The following is a 20,390-nucleotide window of genomic DNA, read 5'->3' on the forward strand; positions in this document are numbered from 1 at the left end:
GTCAGCTGATAACTCCCAAGAGAAGGCCCAGGCAGCACCAAGCTCCTGTCCCTGTTACTGTAGGTTCGTCTTTCCTCCATATGAGAGGTCTTCCAGGCCATGCTGGTACCACCACCCCCGGCACTGACTGGTTCTCAGCATAGAGAAAAGCTGCTGTCTGGCCTTCAGTTGATAAGCACAGCAAGCTCCCACTCTCTTCTGCAGAGGAGAGAGCCTGGAAGCCTCAGTTGCAATGGCAGGCCCCATGATGGCCTCAGTTGCAATGGCAGGCTCAGTGGTGCCCAGGGACCCCCTGGGGATTCCAAGTTACTTGCTTGGTGACTGGAACTTTGCAAGCTCCCTTGGTTCCTTCAGCTTCTTGTGCACATCCAGCTGAAGCAGTGGCAACAACCATCTTACGGATGGGGGACTTGGCAAGTGACCAACCCCTTCTCTCCAGAGGAAAATTGGTTTGATCAAGCCTCCTCTTCCTCCTAGCTACATGAAGTGATAATGGCTTCTCCTCCAGTAGTACCCTTGGAGGATATGAGGACCCATCAGGACCTCCTGAGAAGGGTGGCAGTTGGCTTGGGCCTTCCTGCGGAGGAGGTGCAGGAGAGCATCCTGGGAGTGGCTCTACCTCAGGGTGGTAGCCAAGATTGCCAAGGCCATGTGGCAGATGCTTTTGTCTATTCTGCTGATCTCAGAGTTGCTGGAGTGGAGGTACTTTGTTCCTGCCAAGGCAAGGAGTACTTGTATACCCACCCACCTCCTAGTTCGCTAGTGGTGGAATTGGTGAATCACGAGGAATGCCAGGGCCAGCCTGCCCCTACTTCCAGGAATAGACTTAATACACTTGGACTTGGTTGCTTGAAAACATTATTCCTTGGCCAGCTTCCAGCTCAGGGTGGCGAACCACCAGGCTTTATTTGCCATCTACAACGTGAACATGTGGCAGGCAATGGCGGAGCTTGAGACTTCCCTTCCAGAAGGCCTACAAAAAGAGTTCAGAGCCCTGCTGGAGGAGGGTTCTTCTGTGGCCATGGCAGTGCTGCAGGTGGCTTCTGCTGCAGCAGACTCAGTAGCTCACTCCATGGCATCAGCCATCTCCATGTGGGAAGGCAGCTTGGCTCCTCCTCTCAGCCCTTTTCCTGTAGGCACAGAACTCCTGTCCAGGACCTACCCTTTGACATGGGTGCTCTGTTTGTAGCTCAAACAGACAATAAACTGCTCAAGCTTAAGGAATCCTGAACTATCCTAAAGATCCTGGGCCTGTATATCCCAGGGACAGAGGAAGAAGTTCAAGCCTCAGTCCTCACTGTCAAAAGGGCCCTATTTTCAGCATGATACTGCCTCCTCCCACCTACAGGCTTTCAGGAAAAAGCAGGGCCAACATTCTCATTCTAGCCAGCAGTCTACCAGCCAGCCTAAGCCCCCAGCCAAGGTCCTCCCCCAGCCCTTTGAGGATGCGCCCAAGGACAGCACACCAGACCTCAATGGATCCTCCCCATTTCTTTTCTTCCAGACTCAGCCTCCTGATGAATGAAAATAAACCAGTGTTAGTGCAGACTAAAAGGTTAGAGTTCATTGGTGCTTTTTTGGATTCCACTCAAGCCAGGGCATCACTCCCTCAGAGAGGTTCAAAACTTGTTCACATACCGATGACTACAGTGCAGGTGTGTCAGCAAATTCTGGGGCACGTGACAGCTTGCACTTATTTTGAACCCTTTGCCAGGCTCAAGATGAGGCCCCTCCACCTGTGGCAGGCATCCAGCCAAACATTCACTGACAAGGGTGGTGATGGTTCTGCATCACATCCTGCAAACCCTCGGGTAGTGGACCATCAGAATACATCATGTCTGGAAACCCCTTCACCAGCAGCTGCACTCGAGAGAGCTAGGAGCCAACACTTCTGATTGTGGGGAGGGCTCATGGGTACTGTTTGGACCCAGTGAGAGTGGTCCATAGAGGTGACGTTGTACATAAACCTCAAGAAGCTCAGGGTGATCAGAAATGTGTGCGTGGCATGTGTTCCTCATCTCTTAGGCAGGGTGGTGTGTGTCTTCACTGAAAATACAGCCATCATGTACTAGTTCAACAGGCAAGGAGGTGCCTGTTCCCTAGAGGTTGTCAAGGAAGCAATGTGCCTCTGAGATTTTGGTGCTCTCCACAACTTCATGTTGGAGGCATGTCACTTTCCTGAGGTGTGGAATGTGGTCATGGATGGTCTCAGCAGAGAATTCTCTTCTTACCACAAGTGGGCTCTTCACCCTGATATAGCCATCTCTCTCTTCCATGAGTGGGGCTCCCCCCAGTGGACCTGTTTGAGATGAAGGAGCATGTGAGAGGCAACATTTTGCTCCCAGTTCAGTCTCAAGCGGGGGCTCTTTGCCAGATGCCTTCCTGTTTCAGTGGTTCTGTGCTCTTCGTGGCCTGAATGGGGGAGGGAGGGGAGAATATGACATTTTCCCAGAGGCTCTCCAAATGGATTACCTCTTGTATCTGTACATACTACAAGTTGGCAAGGGTCCAGCCCTCCATGTTGATCAGGGACCACTCCACTAGGGCTTAAACTTCTTCGCAAGCCTTTCTCACTCCTATTGCGATCCAAGATATCTGTTGATCAGCGAAATGGTCATCCATATTTACGTCACGCTACACCATCGCACAACAAGCTAGGGAGGATGCAGCACTCGGCAGAGCTATACTGCAGTCTGCATGTCCTCAACTCCTACCTACTTTGGCAGACATGGCTTGCAGTCACTTATGTTAAATGGAAGCGAGCAAGCACTCGAAGAAGAAAAGACTGTTACCTGTTCCATAACTGATGTTGTTTGAGAAGTGTTGCTTACATGCAGGGGTGAAAGTAACTTACATTTTTTACAGGTACTGTCCTGTCACAATCTGCCTCCACTTGCGGAGGGTGAGCTCAGGGCAGGAAGGGTGTAATACAACCATAACTGTAAGAAATTGGAGTGTAGGGAGCTCAGGGCAGCGGGATGGGCTGTGGACGTTTGTGCAGAAGTCAGGGTTGGGGTGTGTGACGTAGTGGGGGTACCTAGCTGGTTTCTATGCTGCTGGCTCTGGGGTAACCCCCACTGGGTACCACAACCCAGCAAAACAGGATGAGTCACTATGCAAAGGGACCTCTCAACCGGTATGGCCAGACACCCCCCATGGAGAGGAACAAAGGAAGGTGGAATGCTGCCCTGGCTGGGGGGGCAGGGCTGGAAGAGTGAGAGTTAGTTGCTGTCTGGGAGCATGGAGGAGACAGCCTAGGGAAAGGGGCTGGAGTTTAGGGGCCCAGTCTCCCCCATCTCAAGGGGGTCTGAGGCATCCTAGCCCAGCTCTGTGACCAGATTACATCTGTGCTGTGCTGTATCCTGGAGAGGCAATAAACTTTCTCTATTTCACCGGCTGGTGCAGTCTGTTTGTGCCATTTCGGGGTGCAGGAGACAGGGGACTCCCAACGCGCCGTCACAGGGTGTACGAGGGGCACAGGGCAGGGGGTTTGAGGCTGTGGGGGGGGAGTTTGCATAAGGCAGGGCAGAGGACTGGGGATTGGAGGAAGTGTGTGTGTGTGTGGGGGGAGGGGCTGGAGTCAGGCTAACTTACTAGGCTGCTGCAGCTGGACAGGGGCCAAGCCAGGATCACTATGGCCAATTACCCCTTCTCTCCTATGTGTGTCAGCAGGTGCGGGGCCAGGCCACCATGGCGGGATGGGGCTGCCGCCAGCCGTTCCCCTGGCAGATGGGGCCAGACCACAGGGCCTTGTCCAGGATTTGGGTCAAGCCCGGGCTGCCTCAACTGGGTAGGAGCTAATTTGCTTCCCCACCCCCCCACACTGTGGCAGGAGTGAGGCCACATGGAGGGCATGCCCCAGGATTGGCGCTATAGCTGGTCTGTTGCAGCTGTGGCGGGACAGGAGCCAATTCTGCCCTTTACCCCACTGAGGTAGGAGTGGAGCTGTCGCCAGCCCCTTCCATGGAAGATGGAGGCTAGACTGTGGCCAGGATCGGGCCACCGCAGCCACAGCAAGACAGGAGTCTGTTCTGCCCTCTGCAGGAGTGAAGTCAAAGCAGAGCTGCCCCCAGCCCCTCTTGTGGCCAGACCCAGGGCCTGCCTTTGGACTTTGGCTGGGCTGCTGTAACCGCACAGGGGCTGTTGCTGCTCCCCCTCTTGGAGTGGGGCTGGGCCACCATGACCACACAATAAGCAAGCTGGGAGTGTGGGCACCTCCCTTACAATGTGCTCTCATCAGGCATCTTTAAATTGCCTGCTCCAGATCAAGCGCCCAGACTGTTGCTGGATTGCAGCCCGCTCTTACCTGAGCAGTGCACCAGGGTGCATCCCCTTTATTTCATCTTTGCTTATGTCCATTCAGCTTCCCACCCTCTTCCTTTCTGAAGTTCTGGCAAGAAGGAACTGAGGTGGGAGAGGCTAGGGAGTGCCCTATATAGTGTGGCATGTGTGTGCCACTTAGGGGACCTTGGCTCCTACAGATAGTGCTTAAGGAAAAACTTCCAGCACTAGTGCATGTGGTGAGCACGCACACCTATGTTGAGTGGACATGAGCAACACATCTTGAAGAACATGAGTTACGGAGCCTTGGCTCTATTCTAGGAAGTGTACGGCTAGATTTAAATGCAGATTAGAAGGATCAGTTCAAAGGTGCTAATTGTGGATTTTGGTGGCCATCTTAATTACAAAAATATAGAAAAAGCAATAACCAATATACAGCCAATATAAGGTGTAGAAGGATTTTTGTTGCCACGATCCAATGTTACCTGTAAATTCCCCTCATTTTAATTCTGTATATCTTATCATAAAAGAGAAAAGTTGTTGTACATGAATTAATTAGATGAACATGTTTTTCAGATATACCTTAGTATCCACACTTCACAATCTGTACTTTTCATTGATCAGTGTTATGTTGATACTTTGTGCTTAAGCCTGTTCTTTTCACTCCAGATTGACTTGCTTGTTATATGGGTCTGTAGTTTCCATTAGCACTGCATTATGAAGGGGAAGTTAAATTGTCAGTATAAGTGTATTTTCCAGAACTAGCTAGCCTTTGTGCCATATGTAGTGACTTCTCTGGGTTGTGCTAGGATTTTTAATACCTTATGCTTATAGTATAAGTTGAACCTCTGTGGTCCAGAACTCTCTTGGTCCAGCAACATCTGTGGTCTGGTAGGTTACTGGACCAGAGAGCTGCAAGCCACAGAGGTTGCCAGCGGCTAGGAGCTCATCTAGCCTGGCAGCCTGCAGGGCCAATGGCCTGAGGGCAAGGAGCCAGGCCAGTATGCTTGAAGATGGAGTGGGGCTGGTAACTGGAGGTGCAGAGCCCTGCTGATGGCAGTGGCCATTAGGAGCAGGGCTTGGGGCAGGAAACCATGCTGGCCAGAAAAGTGGAGCCTTCGGGATGGGGTAGGGCGAGGGGGAAGGGCATTCCACTGGCTAGGAGCTGAGCTCTACTTGGTGTAGCAGACTGGCTGCAGGTGGAAGGAGTGCCCCTCTGGCCAGGAGTTGAGCACTGCCAGCAAGGGCAGCAAGCCCCCTGGGTCAGAGCAGGGCTGACTGCTAGGAACAGGGAGTCCCGCCAGCCAGAGGGGGGCTGTTGACCCTGATAAGAGCTCCACCAGCTGGCCTGGGGTGGCATACTGATTGGGCTGAGGGACAAGAGGTAAGTCCTGGGAAAGCCCCAGGCCTGATCTCCCCTGGTCTGGCAAACTCCTTTCTTCGGGACTACTCAGCTCCCAGGGGTACCAGACTAGGGAGGTCCAACCTTTAGCTCAAAATGGTCGGACCAATTTTAGTGTCTAATAGAGCACACTAAAATCAGTGCACATAGCATTTACTTGTCCTCGTAGAAAATCTTTTGATTAAATTTCTTATGTCAGGGACATGTCATACAAGGCTTATATTGTACAGGATTCAGTGTAGCGGGAGCCAAAATGATCAGAAACTAGCAAGTAATATATTTAATGTAAAATAGTGCTAAAATTAAAAAAATATATATTTAAGATTAAAATACATATTTATAATCAGCAGTCCTGAAAGTTGATGAACAAAAGCTTAAAATATACAACTGTACATTTCTGTACTGTACAGACCAAAGTAAAGTTAAATTTTTAAATTAAGGTACTCGCTCTTATTTTTTTAAAATCTCAGATTTATAAGGAATTCTTAATAGGATCCTCATGGAGAGGATACCAGAAATGCTAAGATGTTGCCTTAGCACAATTTTGCAGTGGTGGCAGTTGCACTCAACTTCACACTCCTGGTTTATAGCACAGAGTCTGTAATGTTAACTCATGTGTGTTCTCCTGAACAACTTGGAGCAGAGTTAGACAAGGGGTGGAAAACCTTTTTTGGGTTGGGGGTCACTGACCCACAGAAAAATCAGTCAGGGGCTACATATAAGTGAGAAACAAAAAATAAAAAACAAATCCTCACTGACATGGCCCACGACTGAGAAGGAGAAAGGCATTCCTTGCATTCCCCTCACACACCAGAGCCGGGGGACGGGACGACAGGCTAGTAGTATTTTGTGTATTCTAGCTCCAGGGTAAGGGGAAGGTGACTGGAGTGCCAGTGTGGGCTCCCCAATGCTGAGGGGAGCTCTGAGCCTTGAGGTGTTGGATCCAGGCAAGCTGGAGGCCACATCCAGCTCCAACGTGCAAGGCTTTCCACCCGAGTTCGACTTAACCAACCCAAAATAATACATTAGATTAAATCTTTGAATGTTATAGATTTGGAAGGAAGCAGCAGATAGTAATCAGAAAGTTGGCATCACTGGATTATATTTGCCACTTGAGGTTATCCCAATAATAGTCTTTCCAGACCAATTCCCTACTCTTTGTGAGAGTAGACCTTGAAATTGGCAAGGAGAGATCAATAAAGTAAAACAGGCAATGTTCAGTAATTCTTCATCAAGGATATATGCCAAATAGAATATATTCTGGATTTTTATATATAAAAATGGCAAATTGTATAAATTATCTGCCTCTTTAAAGTATTGATATCCTATTCTTTTTTCTTTTATTGGGATGAGGAAATTACCAAATGAGTGTCTGAAAATGAAACAAAGCTGCTTTTGTCACGATCATGCACAAACTCAGTAAATGTACGGCAAGAGTCCTGTGAAAGGTGTATGTTCAGTCAAAGCCTGCACTTGCTATTTCGGTATTTAATTTACTAATAGCCAGATAATTTTCCTGGCATGGGTAGGGGTCCTGGTATAATTATCATTTCCATCCTAAAGTGTTCCTCCACTTTTATTGTTAATATAAAGGAACAGGTCTTTGGTTTTGCAATTTTAACTTAAATGGGATAAATTACATGAGGAGGATTGTTTTATGTTCTAATTTGTATTTTTGGTACAGTGTGAAAACACAATTAAAAACTGTTTTAGAGTAAGTTTAGTTTCCCTTGAAGTTGGTGGAAAAGATGTAAGAGACTGGATTTTCATAATTACATAAGAGCAATTCTGGGCAAAAAATGCACATAGATGATTTGTGAGCATTTACTGCTGCATACACAGTTATTTCAAATGCATCACAAATGGGCCAGTTTGATTTAAGCTGAAATTTTCATTCAGAATGACAGTAATGGTACTCCCGTCATTAACTGCATATAATTTTGAACATCACGTATCAGTTTTCTATGAAAAATTGTTAGAGCATACGTTTGTTTTTTCTGAAATGAACAATTCAAACTTATATGAATACCTGATTGCATTTTTAAATGCATTCTTATTTTGCAGTGCAGCCAAAACGAGACCATGTTCTTCATGTTACATTTCCAAAAGAGTGGAAGACTAGTGATCTTTACCAGCTTTTCAGTGCCTTCGGTAAGTAATTGAGCTGAGTCTTTCTGACTTTGGAAACTGTCCTGCTTTTGATAATGGCAATCTAAACAGATCTGTCTATACATTCAATCCTGGCTCTAGACTGTTCAGCTGCTAGGATAGAGAGTGATAAGACTGAATAAGGAAATGAGCAGTAGAGAGAGTTGCAGAACTCCTAAATTTGGAAGCTGAAATAGATAGAAGTTCAGGAGTTGGATAAAAGGAAATGGCAAATCAGAAATCAAAACTTCTGCTGAAGGCAGGGAGGGCTACTTGTTTTGTTGCAAGAAGAATAAAAATAGAGTAGTTTTGGACAAAAAGGGCAAGATGTAGTTGGGAAAGGAGTGAAGATAAGTTATGGTGAGAGATGACCAAATCTGGTGAGGTAGGAAGTAGACATTAATCAGTAGGCTTATTAGCAACTGCTCAGCAGTGTTCTGTTCAGTGGAGCTCATACTCCACTCCTGTTGGTGGTCTTATCCATGGGCTCCTGGCCATTCCTGAGTTTTGAAAAGTCAAAGAGCAGCATATTCTACATCTGAGAGTCTTGCTATTTGTGAAACTGGGAACAGGGAGAATGGGAACATCCATTTTACTACCTTTAGATCGACTATGTAAAGTGTGTCCACTGTTGGCAGACAGGATACTGGGCTAGATGGACCTTTGGTCTGACCCAGTATAGCAGTTCTTATGTTCTTAAAAGGACCACGCAGCCCTAGGTATATTCCAGTACTTTAATTGCTTCCACCATTTTTTAAAAAAGTACCTTATTTCCAATCTAAATCTGCCCATTATTTGGACAATCTCTTCAGTGTCAAATTTCTGTTCCTCGAGTAGGTATTTATAGATTGATCACATTACTCTTAAACCTTCTCTTTGATAAGAAAATTAGATTGACCCCCTCCCCCCCATGTGTTTTTTCCACTCTGTTCATTGTGGCTTTTCTCTGAACCTTTATCCATTTTCCAACATCTTTCTTGAATGGACACCATAACAGGACACAGAATTCTAGTACTACTTGCACCAGTACAAAATACAGTATTGATAATTTATTCTTACTTGATATTCCCTTCTTTGTACATCAGTGGGATCACATTAGCTCTTTTGGCCACAGAGTTGCAGAGGGAACTATCCTTCAGCTGACTATCTCCCATGAGTCTCATTTCAAAGTTGCTGCTTCCCAAGATAAGAGTCCCTCATCCTTTAGAGATGGCTTGCATTCTTTGTTCCTAAATATATGGTCTTAGATCTGGTTATATTTAAATGTACACTGATGGTTTATGCCCATTTTACCAAGCAATCCAGATAACAGGTCTCTGACACAGACCACTCTTTGTTATTTACTACTTCTCCAGTCATCTGGCAACTTTATCAAGTATGGCTTTTAATTCTAAGTCGCTGTGCAAAAAATGTTAAATAGCATAAGGGCAAGAACCAGTCCTTACAGGACACTCTTGAAAACCCATCAAAATAACCATGATTTCCCCCTTTTAAAATTTTGAGACCTGGTAGCCAGTTTCTAATCTATTTAGTTTATGCTGATATTTATTTTGAGTCATTTTAGTTTTTAATAAAAATGTCAGGCGCAGTACCAAGTCAAATGTCTTATAGAAGTTTATTAGATCAATACAATACTGTTACCTTCATCAATTGAACTTTTAATTTAATCAAAAACATGTCAAGTTACACAATCTGTTTTTCGTAAACCTCTGATGATTGGCATTATTTATTTAATCTTTTTTTCTTTTTTAGTAACATTATTAACTATTAATTCTTCTCGCTCCTTATAGTTTGTTTGGCCAAGGTCAATGTTAGCTGACAGACCTATTATTGCCGGTCATCCCATTTATCTTTTAAAAATATTGTTAGAACATTTGCTTTGTCAGTCCTCTGGAACTTCCGTAATGTTTGAAGACTTACTGAAAAGAAGCATTAATGGTCCAGGGAACTCCGTGACTAGCGCCTAAAACTGTTGGATGAAAGGTATCCAAACCTGCTGACATGAAAGTATTTAACTTCAGAGACTCTTGTTTAATATGCACCTAAGTTACTTTTGGGGCCTATCTAGTTTATGCAAGTGTCGAAAGAGGATATGCAAATTCTGCAGGAAAGTAGTTTGGACTCGGCTTTTTCAGCGAACCCCCCTTTTTGGAAAAGTTGCATAAACCTAATTTTTTGAGGAAAAGCAGCTTTTCAAAAAAGGGGGAGTACCTTTCAACACTTTTGTGTAGACTAGATAAGCCCTTGGAATGGAAATTATAGCTGCTTCGTATAAGAATACAACTTCCCCACCCCATCCTAAGTACAACATGTAGTTTAACACTTCAGTCTTTTCTTACATTTTCATCTAGTTATGGACTGTGCCATTGTTAGGGCTCATTTAGTTTCTAACATGCTTGAATAGCTCCTTATTATCCTTAATTTTGCTGAATGTAGATTTTTGTCCTTTTACTTTCCATATAAGTTTTCTACAATTGCTAGCTTCTAATTTATATCCATTGCTACCAGCTTCTCCTTTTTTAATTTATTTAGTTACCATTTTTATAGGTACTTTCGCTTCCACTTTAAGCCCATGTGCTTTGTATCTTAATTGTGACTTTTTGGACATCTGATAAAATGATCTTAAAGAGTTCCCTGTTTGTGTTTTTTTTTCTTTTGAAATGAATTCTTCCATCTGATTTGACTTAGTAGTATTTCATTTTGTGATATTGTGCCTTTAAAAGCACCAACAATATTTTGCTGGAAGTCATTCAGTTTTCATATAACAAACACAATCAAGTAACGGTCAGCTTCACCTAAACTTCTAGTTTTTAATTCTGAGTGTCATTTTTTTCAGGACTCTCTTTGCAGCTCCCCTCCTGTAGTTTCAGGGATCTTTATGGTACTACACAGTTCTGGTGATGGTATGGGATCTGAGTTTAGCCCCTAGTGCACAGTGGCAGGTCTACCACTGTATTGGCAACAGAGCTGTATTACAAGTTTTTTGTTCTCAGAGCATAACAAGGATGCTGCTTCTGTTGCAGTTTCTGGAGGTAATATCTAATCTCTGGTTAATATGTGTTGTGCTCTAGTTCTGTATAAAGTGCTAAAAGTGAGGTGAAGCTTCCAAAAAAAATACTTGGTCTTATAAACAAATTTTAGAAACTTTTTTACTGCTCCATTTCTCCAAATATTTCTATTTGTTAAATGTTAATTTCTTTGCATATAAACATGCTTGATTCTCTTTCAAAAAATCATTTCCTTTTACGATGAGCATTCACATACTTTCAGTAGAATGCTATAAACAAATATGTAAAATTATTACATATTTCATAAGAAATTAGATCTTGGATGATCTGTTTTGTCTTCCTGTAATACTTGTATAATCTAGAGTTTTTTGCTTTGCTATTTCTTGCATTTTAAAAATGAAGTTCTCTAGAAATATCCTTCTGAAAAATGTTTGATTACTCATGCTCTTTAGCATCAGTCTTTGTACTAGTGTTTTGAAACACTCCTAACTAGGGAATGTATGCCTTTTTTATAATTTGAGTCTAAATTAAATTATTTCCCTTGCTACTAAAGTTTTCTCTCAAATCTCTCTTAGACAGTAGTTTTCTTTGCAATAAATTGTGTCTATTGAAGTATCATAAGCATAAAACTTATGGCAGTTATACCATGAGTTGAAAATCAGTAGCTGACCAATCTAAGGTGCTGCTAGACTATTCATTGTTTTAACAACAAATGGTCTGGTAGCACTTTATAGACCAGATGCCTGTGCCCACAAAAGCTCATGATATCCTCTACATATTTTGTTAGTCTAAAGTGCTACCAGACCATTTGTTGTTCTTTTCTGTAACAGACTTAAGTGGGCTATCCCCTGAAGTTATTGTATTTAAGTTTCCCCAGTTACAGACTAACAAGTCTACCCCTCTGAATCTCTTGCTAGCTGCTAGCTCAGAGCCTCTCAGTTGAGAGACTCTTAACTGATAGCACTGATAACACTTAACACTTTAACAATGAGCAAATCCTTCAGCCTGCATTACTTCCCATTGCTCAGGAAATGTTAAAAACTGAGTCAGGCCCATATGCAGCAATTTCTGCGGTGTGTGTGTGCGCGATTGTTTTGTAAATGTGGACCACAAGTATGTGAATGTATCCTCCATAGTACTCCCAGTAAGTGGGGAATTCAGCCCCAGTCTTTCTCTGGCTGGCTAGAGTATGGGGGAGGGAGGCTTGGGCAGCATGCTGCTTCTGCCTTCCTCTGGCCACCTGAAGCATGCTTACTTAGGGAATTGTGGGGGCTAGGGGGCTTTTGCACCCTTTGTACCACACCTGCTTATGGGCCTGTCAGTGACTCTGAGGATCTGGGACTTGGATGTCTGTTCTCTGAATTCAGTATATAAATGGGTCAGTGACTTTTTACCATTTTTTTCTAAGTTTGGGGGGGGGGGTCGACTTATAAACGAATGGGTTTATATTTGACTATATACGGTTAGTTCTTTTGATCACATCAGACTGGGAACTTATTCGGGTGATTGTTTGCTCCGTCCCCCAAATCTCTGAGTCATTGCTTCCTGGATGTACAGGCAGTCCCCGGGTTACGTACAAGATAGGGACTGTAGGTTTGTTCTTAAGTTGAATTTGTATGTAAGTCGGAACTGGTACATATTGTAGGGGAAACTCTAGCCAAACATTTCTCCAGAGCTCAGTTTTATTCTCCCACACCTCCCTTCCCTCAGTCCTTTATTCTCAAGCTGAGGTGTCTGCTGAGAAAAGCTGCTCCGCATCTCCCTGGTCTGCTGGGGGGGGGGGGGGGCGCTAGCTTCACGTCTCCCTGGTCTGCTGGGGGGAAGCAGCTAGTGCGGGGTTGCCTCACCCCGTTTGTAAGTAGGGATCTGATGTAAGTCGGATCCATGTAACCCGGGGACTGCCTGTATATGCTTTTCTGTTTAGTTATATTAAAATATGTATTGTGTGCTTTTGTCCAGTTTCCTTAGCAATCTAGATTGCTCTGTATCAGTGACCAGTCCTCTTCATTGTTTACCATTTGCCCTGTTTTGCTATCATGGTTTTAAAATGTTTCAGCTACCTTTGTTTTTAAATAAACCCTGGCTGAATGACATTTTTAAAACTTCTATAATGAGTGCTGGTCAGAGCCTAAAGAAATCTCTCTCTTTAAACTATTGAAATGGTATTATAGATTCAACAGTGTCACTTGATAATACTTAACCAGTGTTTTATGGTAGTCTTTGTTTAGTTCTTGCTAATTAGATTGAGTGAGTTGGACTTAATCAGACTAAACCTAGCATTTTGCCAGTGTAAGACAATTATTTAGTGAGGGAGGAAAGTGTTAATCTTTTTCCATGGTGTAAGTTTGGTTACGTTCAAAATGTGAAATGCACAAATAACATTAGATTTTTACAAATACAATTTCAATAATTCAGGCATTATATAGCTAAGACTTTAACTTCTTAAAGTCACTTTGAAGCAAAATTTGAGACATATAAAGGGTAGGAATAAATGGTAAATTTTCAGATTGGAGAGGGGTAACTAATGGTGTACCACAAGAGTCAGTCCTGGGACCAATCCTTTTCAACTTATTCATAAATGATCTGGAGAAAAGGGGTAAAGCAGTGAGGTAGTAAAGTTTGCAGATGATACCAAACTGTTTAGGATAGTCAAGACAGAAGCAGACTGTGAGGGACTCCAAGAAGATCTCACCAAACTGAGTGATTGGGCAACAAAATGGCAAATGAAATGTAATGTGGATAAGTGTAAAGTAATGCACATCGGGAAAAATAACCCCAACTGTACGTACTGTATGATGGGGGCTAATTTGGCTACGACAAATCATGAAAGAGATCGTGGAGTTATCGTGGACAGTTCTCTGAAAACTTCCACGCAGTGTGCAGCGGCGGTCAAAAAGGCAAATAGGATGCTAGGAATTATTAGGAAAGGGATAGAAAATAAGACCCAGAATATCTTACTGCCCCTGTATAAAACTATGGTACTCCCACATCTTGAATACTGTGTACAGATGTGGTCTCCTCACCTCAAAGATATTTTGGCCTTGGAAAGGGTTCAGAAAAGGGCAACTAAAATGATTAGGGGTTTGGAACGGGTCCCATATGAGGAGAGGTTAAAGAGAATGGGACTTTTCAGTTTAGAAAAGAGGAGACTGAGGGGGGATATGATAAAGGTCTATAAAATCATGAGTGGTGTGGAAAGGGCCGATAAAGAAAAGTTATTTATTAGTTCCCTAAACAGAAGAACTAGAGGACACCAAATGAAATTAATGGGGAGCAGGTTCAAAACTAATAAAAGAAAGTTCTTCTTCACACAGTGTGTAGTCAACCTGTGGAACTCCTTGCCAGAGGAGGCTGTGAAGGCTAGGACTATAATAGAGTTTAAAGAGAAGCTAGATAATAATATGGAGGTTAGGTCCATAAAAGGCTATTAGCCAGGGGATAAAATGGTGTCCTGGGCCTCTGTCTGTCAGAGGCTGGAGAGGGATGGCAGGAGACAAATCGCTTGATCATTGTCTTCGGTCCACCCTCTCTGGGGCAGCTGGTGCTGGCCACTGTCGGTAGACAGGATACTGGGCTAGATGGACCTTTGGTCTGACCCAGTACGGCCGTTGTTATGTTCTTATATATTGAAAAAAGTATGTATTTCTGCACATCTGTACTTCATATTTTCATCATTGATATTCATCATTGATGCTTGAACATAAGTTTTCAAGCTTTATTTATGCAAGTGTTTTAATGTTTGTCCTAAATATTTAATCTAATTTTATAACTTTTGCATTTCAAAAATAAAATTGGTATTTTAAGGTTTTTAAATAGGTTTATGCTCTGGAGGAATTCAGCATGTATTAAAAAAATGTTAGGACAGGTTGAACAAGTCATTATACATTTTCCCATTCTGTTCCTGCTCCATGTCACACTGCTCTGGGCAGGGTGAAAGAGTGGGGGGAGGAAAGGAGGAGACTTCATTGGCTGCCTCTGCTGCCTGCAACATATCTCAACTGCTATTGGTTGAAAATTTGTCAGTGGGAACGGAGATTTTGCTGAGGGGTGGAGCAATGCACAAAGCCTCCCTCCTCGCTCCCAGAATAGAGCAGCCACATTTAAAGCAGCTGCCGCTGCACTGTAATTAAGAGTCCTAGTGAGGCAGCCATGGGCTGGATTCAGTGGCGTAGCGGGCTGGATCCAGCCCACTGGCAGCCTCTTGCCCACCCTTGTACTAGAACCTGCACTAACTCTGTACTCACAAAATGAAGATTTAAACTGTTTCTGCTGTCCTGGAGCTCATGTCCAGAAGTTGGTTGCAGCTTCAGTGTGACCTGTATGGTAGTCAGCCAGATATGGGCATCCGTTAACTTAGGCGAGGGAAGGCTTTGTCTTCCCAAACTGCCAACCTGCCCTACCCACAGCCCTACCCAGAACACATCCAATAGGTGTTTTGGAGATGGAGTGTTGCTGTCTCCAGCACCTGCCCTCCCCCGTGCTCTTGGCTGGGGAGGCTGGAACCACTCAACCACCTCTCCTCCCCTGGTGCTCTAGAAGCTGCACTGTGTTCACACTTCCCTCGCACCTCTGCCCCTCTCCAGTGCTTTGAGGAAAGCTGGGGAGCACTCGGCATGCTGCCATGCCTCCTCCCTTCTATGATGCTCTGGGACTTATGCTGCACACATGCTCCCCTCTTCTTTCTGCCCCTCCCTGGTGCTCCAGGGAGGTTGGGAACCACTCAGTGTTCTGTCCTGCTTCTCTGTCCTCCCTGGTGCTCTGGGGAGGCTGGGATATGGTTGGCATGCTGCCCCATTTCCTTCACCTGGGGGAGGCATGCTCAGTGTGCTACCCCACCTCTTAACCTTCCCTTGGAGGCAGAGCCTCAGCACAGGGGGTAGGGCTAGGGGCCTGCCCTCCCAGCCACAGCTGCACCAACTGCACTTGAAACCATCTTTAATAGAAAAATGTGGAGACTCTTAGCCACATCTTCCCATATATAATATGTGGATAATGTATAATTCACTTAGGGGTTATAGTGCAAAAAGATAAATTCCTATGTTTTGGGTTGTCTCATAATGTTAATTAAGGAAAAGAAGCTTAAAAACTTAAATATTGGGACCAAGTATTAACATGGCAGATTTTTCTCAGAAGTGTAAGTCTCATCTGTTGCCATTTGGATAAAATTAATTTTAATAACAAATATACACTTCCCTTAAAAGTAAGGGTGTAAACTTTTAATGAGAGAGAAATCTGTTGGATAACTTGTAATTTGTAGGGTAAGCTAACATAGTCCTGTTTTCAAAACAGGACTATGTAGCACTTTAAAGACTAACAAGATGATTTATTAGGTGATGAGCTTTCGTGGGCCAGACCCACTTCCTCAGATCAAATTGTGGAAGAAAATAGGCATGACCATATATACCAAAGGGATACAATCAAAAAAAGTGAACACATAAAAAGGACAAATAAAATTTCAGAACAGAGGGGAGATGGGGGGGGAGGAGTGAATGTCTGAGAGCTAATGAGATTAGAGGTAATAATTGGGGAAGCTATCTTTGTAATGAGTAAGATAATTAGCATCTTTGTGGTTTCCAACAATAGAACACCACTTGTCATCACTTATAGCCCCCAACTTAAACCCGTCCAACACATTATCAATAAACTACAACCAATACTAGAACAGGATACCACGCTCCGAGAGGCTCTGGGAGACAGACCCATAGTCTCCTACAGACAACCACCTAACCTCAGGATGATTCTTACCAACAACCACAGGACATACCACACGAATACCAACCCTGGAACTTTTTCTTGCAACAAACCCCGTTGCCAGATTTGTCCACATATTTACTCTGCTGACACCATTATTGGACCTAACCAATTCAGTTATAAGATCAATAACACGTATTCCTGCTCATCCAGAAATATAATTTGTCATGTGCCAACAGTGTCTGTCTGCTGTGTACATTGGACAAACCTCTCAGACGCTTTGCCAAAGAATCAGTGCACACAAAACGGATATCAGACAGTATCAAAAACAAAAAACAGTTTCTTGCCATTTCAACCAGAAAGAGCATTGTCTCAACGACTTGATTACCTGCATACTGCTTCAAAGGCATTTTAACACCAGACTTGAAAGAGAAACCTCTGAACTGCCATTCATGCTTAAATTTGACACTTTACGCCTGGGTCTTAACAAAGACACTAATTATCTTACCCATTACAAAGATAGCTTTCCCAATTATCACCTCTAATATCACTAGCTCACAGACATTCACTCCCCCCCCCCCCCCCCCCCCCGTTCTGAAATTTGATTTGTCCTTTTTATATGTGTTCACTTTTTTTGGTAGTATCCCTTTGGTATATATGGTCATGCCTAATTTCTTCATTTTTTGTTTCAGCTAGACTAGACTAACACGGCTACATCTCTATTACTATATCAGTTTTCAGATTGTAGAAGAGAGTTGGCCAGTTTAAATGTCTCAGAACTGAGGACTCCTATTGACTCACTGCCCTCCTGCTAGTGTTCTGTACTCTATTGAATGTCAAATATTTGGCTTAGTGTTGTTGTATGTAAGTTGGCAACCTGCTATGTTTTTTGCTAGATTCTGTACTTGCAGCACAGATGTGTCTTATTTTTCAGACATCTATTATCCTTTCACCATACTCATGCAACACACAATATTTACAACATTTATCAAAAATGTTTACCAGATTTGCTGGATGACCTAGCTGCTGCTGCTTTTGCTTCTATGAGTCTATTTATTTTCAGTTAGCTGATCTTTGATTAAGTGTATGTTAAAACATTAGCAAACTTCTTTTCATGGAGTCGCTGATCAGCATGAGTAATTGCATAAGAATTCCTTTTGGGGTTCACTCACTTCAAATTGTAGGGTTTTATGTTCATTCCTGAATAATATTTAACCTAGTAGTATCTATTAACATCCCTGGTACTGATGGATTAAAGGGGATGAAATGAACAAATATTAGGGAACATGAATACCTGTTGTGTTAGAATCCAGTAATGAAGGGTAGAACTGTAGAATGCATTGGATGCAAATGGAAGACTTGAAAAGTAAGACATGAACATCCAACTGGATTCCAATGAAAAAAATTAATATGAATTTATCATTTCTCCACTCATGGTCATCTGAAGAAGTGGATTGTGCCCACGAAGGCTCATGACTGATATATCCGTGGTTCCACAGAACTACTAGTTTTTAAAGTTATAGGCTGACATAGCTACCGCCCTGAGACATTTGATCATGAGTGCAATAAACTGTTATAAGATATATTTGGAGCAGGGTTAAATTGGCCAGGAAAAGGTTTCTTCTGTCTAGTGTGATGTTTACAGATTACACCTCTAAAATCTGGGTTCTCTTGTCCGGCAACATCCGTGGTCCGGTATGACCATGTATGTTCTAGGACCAGAGTGTCCCTCATGCACTTTGTGTGGGGGGAGGGAGGGGAGCTGGCACATGGCTCAGCTGGGCTGCAGGAGAGGGCGCCTGGCTCAGCTGGGCTGTGGGGGAGTGTCAGCCGATGGTTAGGGCACTGTGTGTGTGTGTGTGTGTGTGTGTGTGTGTGTGTGTGTGAGAGAGACACCCGAGTCTTCAACTGCTGGGACACAAGGTCCTGTCGCAGCGGGTGGCCTTAGAGAAGACTGACGGGCGCCCCTGAGAAGTTTAATGTCTGTGTTTTTGACCGCTAGGACCGGGTCCCTTCGCAGCAGGCAGGCAACAGGCTGACAGATACCCCAAAGTTTATAGGAAGAGCTTATTACATCTCAGACTTTGACTGCTAGAATACAGGATCCCTTCGCAGCAGGCAGCCTAGGGAAGGTTGAGAGATGCCCCATGGATCTGTTCTCTGGAAGCGACATGATCCAGACGCCCCAGCTCTCCCTATATCTGTCCCTTATGACCGGCTGGAGTTCTTTTAAACTGTGCTTGATTCTGTCACAGCAACTGAAGGAGTCAGGTTAAAACTTAATCAGTTACAGGATTATTAAGAAGGCTTATAAAGCGTGTGGTTACAATGGCTATTGCTCTACTTCTTAACTGCTAGCAAATACAGATCTTAAAATGGTTAGAAAGGAAAAAGGAAGATAGAAAAGAATGGTACCAAGTGACAGCTTAATCTTTAAAGAGCTCTAATACTATGTATATACTTAAACAAAGGACACATACAGGTACAATTTTTACCCCCTTCTGTGCCTCTCGACTCCAGCGGGTCAGGCCAGGGTCGGTCCCTCAATTCCTCGGAAAGACGAATACGAGGTGGGTGTCCCCATGGAACCTCGGGAGGTCAGACACCTAACCTGGCCAGCAGGTAGATGGCAGATTAACGCTCAGAGTGGGTGTGCTGCTGGACCCATCTTTATACCCCTAGGGGTCCGTATCCTCTTTCTTCTCTAAGATGCCAAATTGTACTGGTCTGTCTTTGTGGCGCCAGTTCTTATAAGGGAGTTTCAAATAATTTACACTTGTAAGAGAGAGAGAACTAAATTAGGAGTATTGGACATTTTTTGCTGGGCGAGAGATTCTTCCCCTCCTCCCCCCAGACGAGTGTGTGACCGTATCAATATGGGTTTCAGTCAAGGGCACTCCTCGGCAGCCTCTTCGCCAGTGATTAGTTCGACCACCCTCTTATCTCTGCTTACAGTTGTCTAGGGTCACTTGTGAGCTGGCATATCTGGGCCTCCTGTCAAGGCTTCAAAGACTATGTTGATCTTACTGCTCTGTGTGCCCTGTATGCTTCCAGGCAAAGAAAGATGGATGTTACAGGGGGGTTCATGTCTGGCTCCAGGGAGCTCCAGGAGCGGGCGCACAGCTTAGCTGGGCTGGAGAGGGACCAGGAGCTGGCGTATAGCTCAGCTAGGCTGCTCGGAGAGGCAGGGAGAGGGGTGTTGGGGTGGGGACCCTGAAATGATCTCCCCTCGTCCGGAAAAGTCCCTCACCCCGGACCAGTCAGGTCCCAAAGGTGCCAGACCAGTGAAGTCCAACTTGTATTACATGTGGATATTATGCACTCAACTCTTTTTCCTGATCCTTAATCTTTATACTCAAAGAACTGTTAGTAGTAGAATAGAGTAGTAGTTAGTAGAATAATTTCCCCCACTTTGCTGTATCTTGTGCCCACAAGAGAGCAGAGATCCATATTTCTGAAGCATTCTGAATTATTAGAATAATGAAGAGAGAACCTCTTGAAATGCCATGTAGTATAAATATCAAAGAACATGCACTTAAGTGATAAACTTTGTTTAGAGGATGGTTAACCTAATTTCTATGAAAGTCCTAAACAGTTATGTAGTTTCGGGATGTCAGAAAACATACTGAATCAATTGTATTTCTTGTGTGTGTGTGAGGAGTGTCTTCAGATTATTGTAATTTACATCCTGAACAGCTAACCACTCAAAGATATGGTACTTAACTTGCAAACTAAAGAATAATAAACTCAGTCAGATGTAATCACAGCAAAAAGAGCATCCATTTATCTGACTGAGCTTCTAAAAGCTTTCTGTAACTTATTTGAATAGATTAGAAAGCTGAAGTTATCAAACTCCAGAA

General features: G+C 43.8%; 1 protein-coding gene across 3 annotated transcripts in view; it reads left to right on the forward strand.

The window, feature by feature from the left end:
• Nucleotides 1–20,390, forward strand: part of PARN (poly(A)-specific ribonuclease) — a 196,220-nt gene that overhangs the window by 73,924 nt on the left and 101,906 nt on the right. For all 3 annotated transcript variants that reach the window (XR_012896124.1, XM_025190140.2, XM_006134132.4), the window contains exon 20: nucleotides 7,748–7,834. Coding sequence is in view for 2 of the 3 variants with exons in the window: in XM_025190140.2 (XP_025045925.1) it covers nucleotides 7,748–7,834 (87 nt within the window). In the remaining variant the exon portion in view is untranslated. The remainder of the gene's footprint in view (nucleotides 1–7,747; nucleotides 7,835–20,390) is intronic.

Source organism: Pelodiscus sinensis, chromosome 16 (genome assembly GCF_049634645.1).
Source record: "Pelodiscus sinensis isolate JC-2024 chromosome 16, ASM4963464v1, whole genome shotgun sequence".
Taxonomy (NCBI): domain Eukaryota; kingdom Metazoa; phylum Chordata; order Testudines; family Trionychidae; genus Pelodiscus; species Pelodiscus sinensis.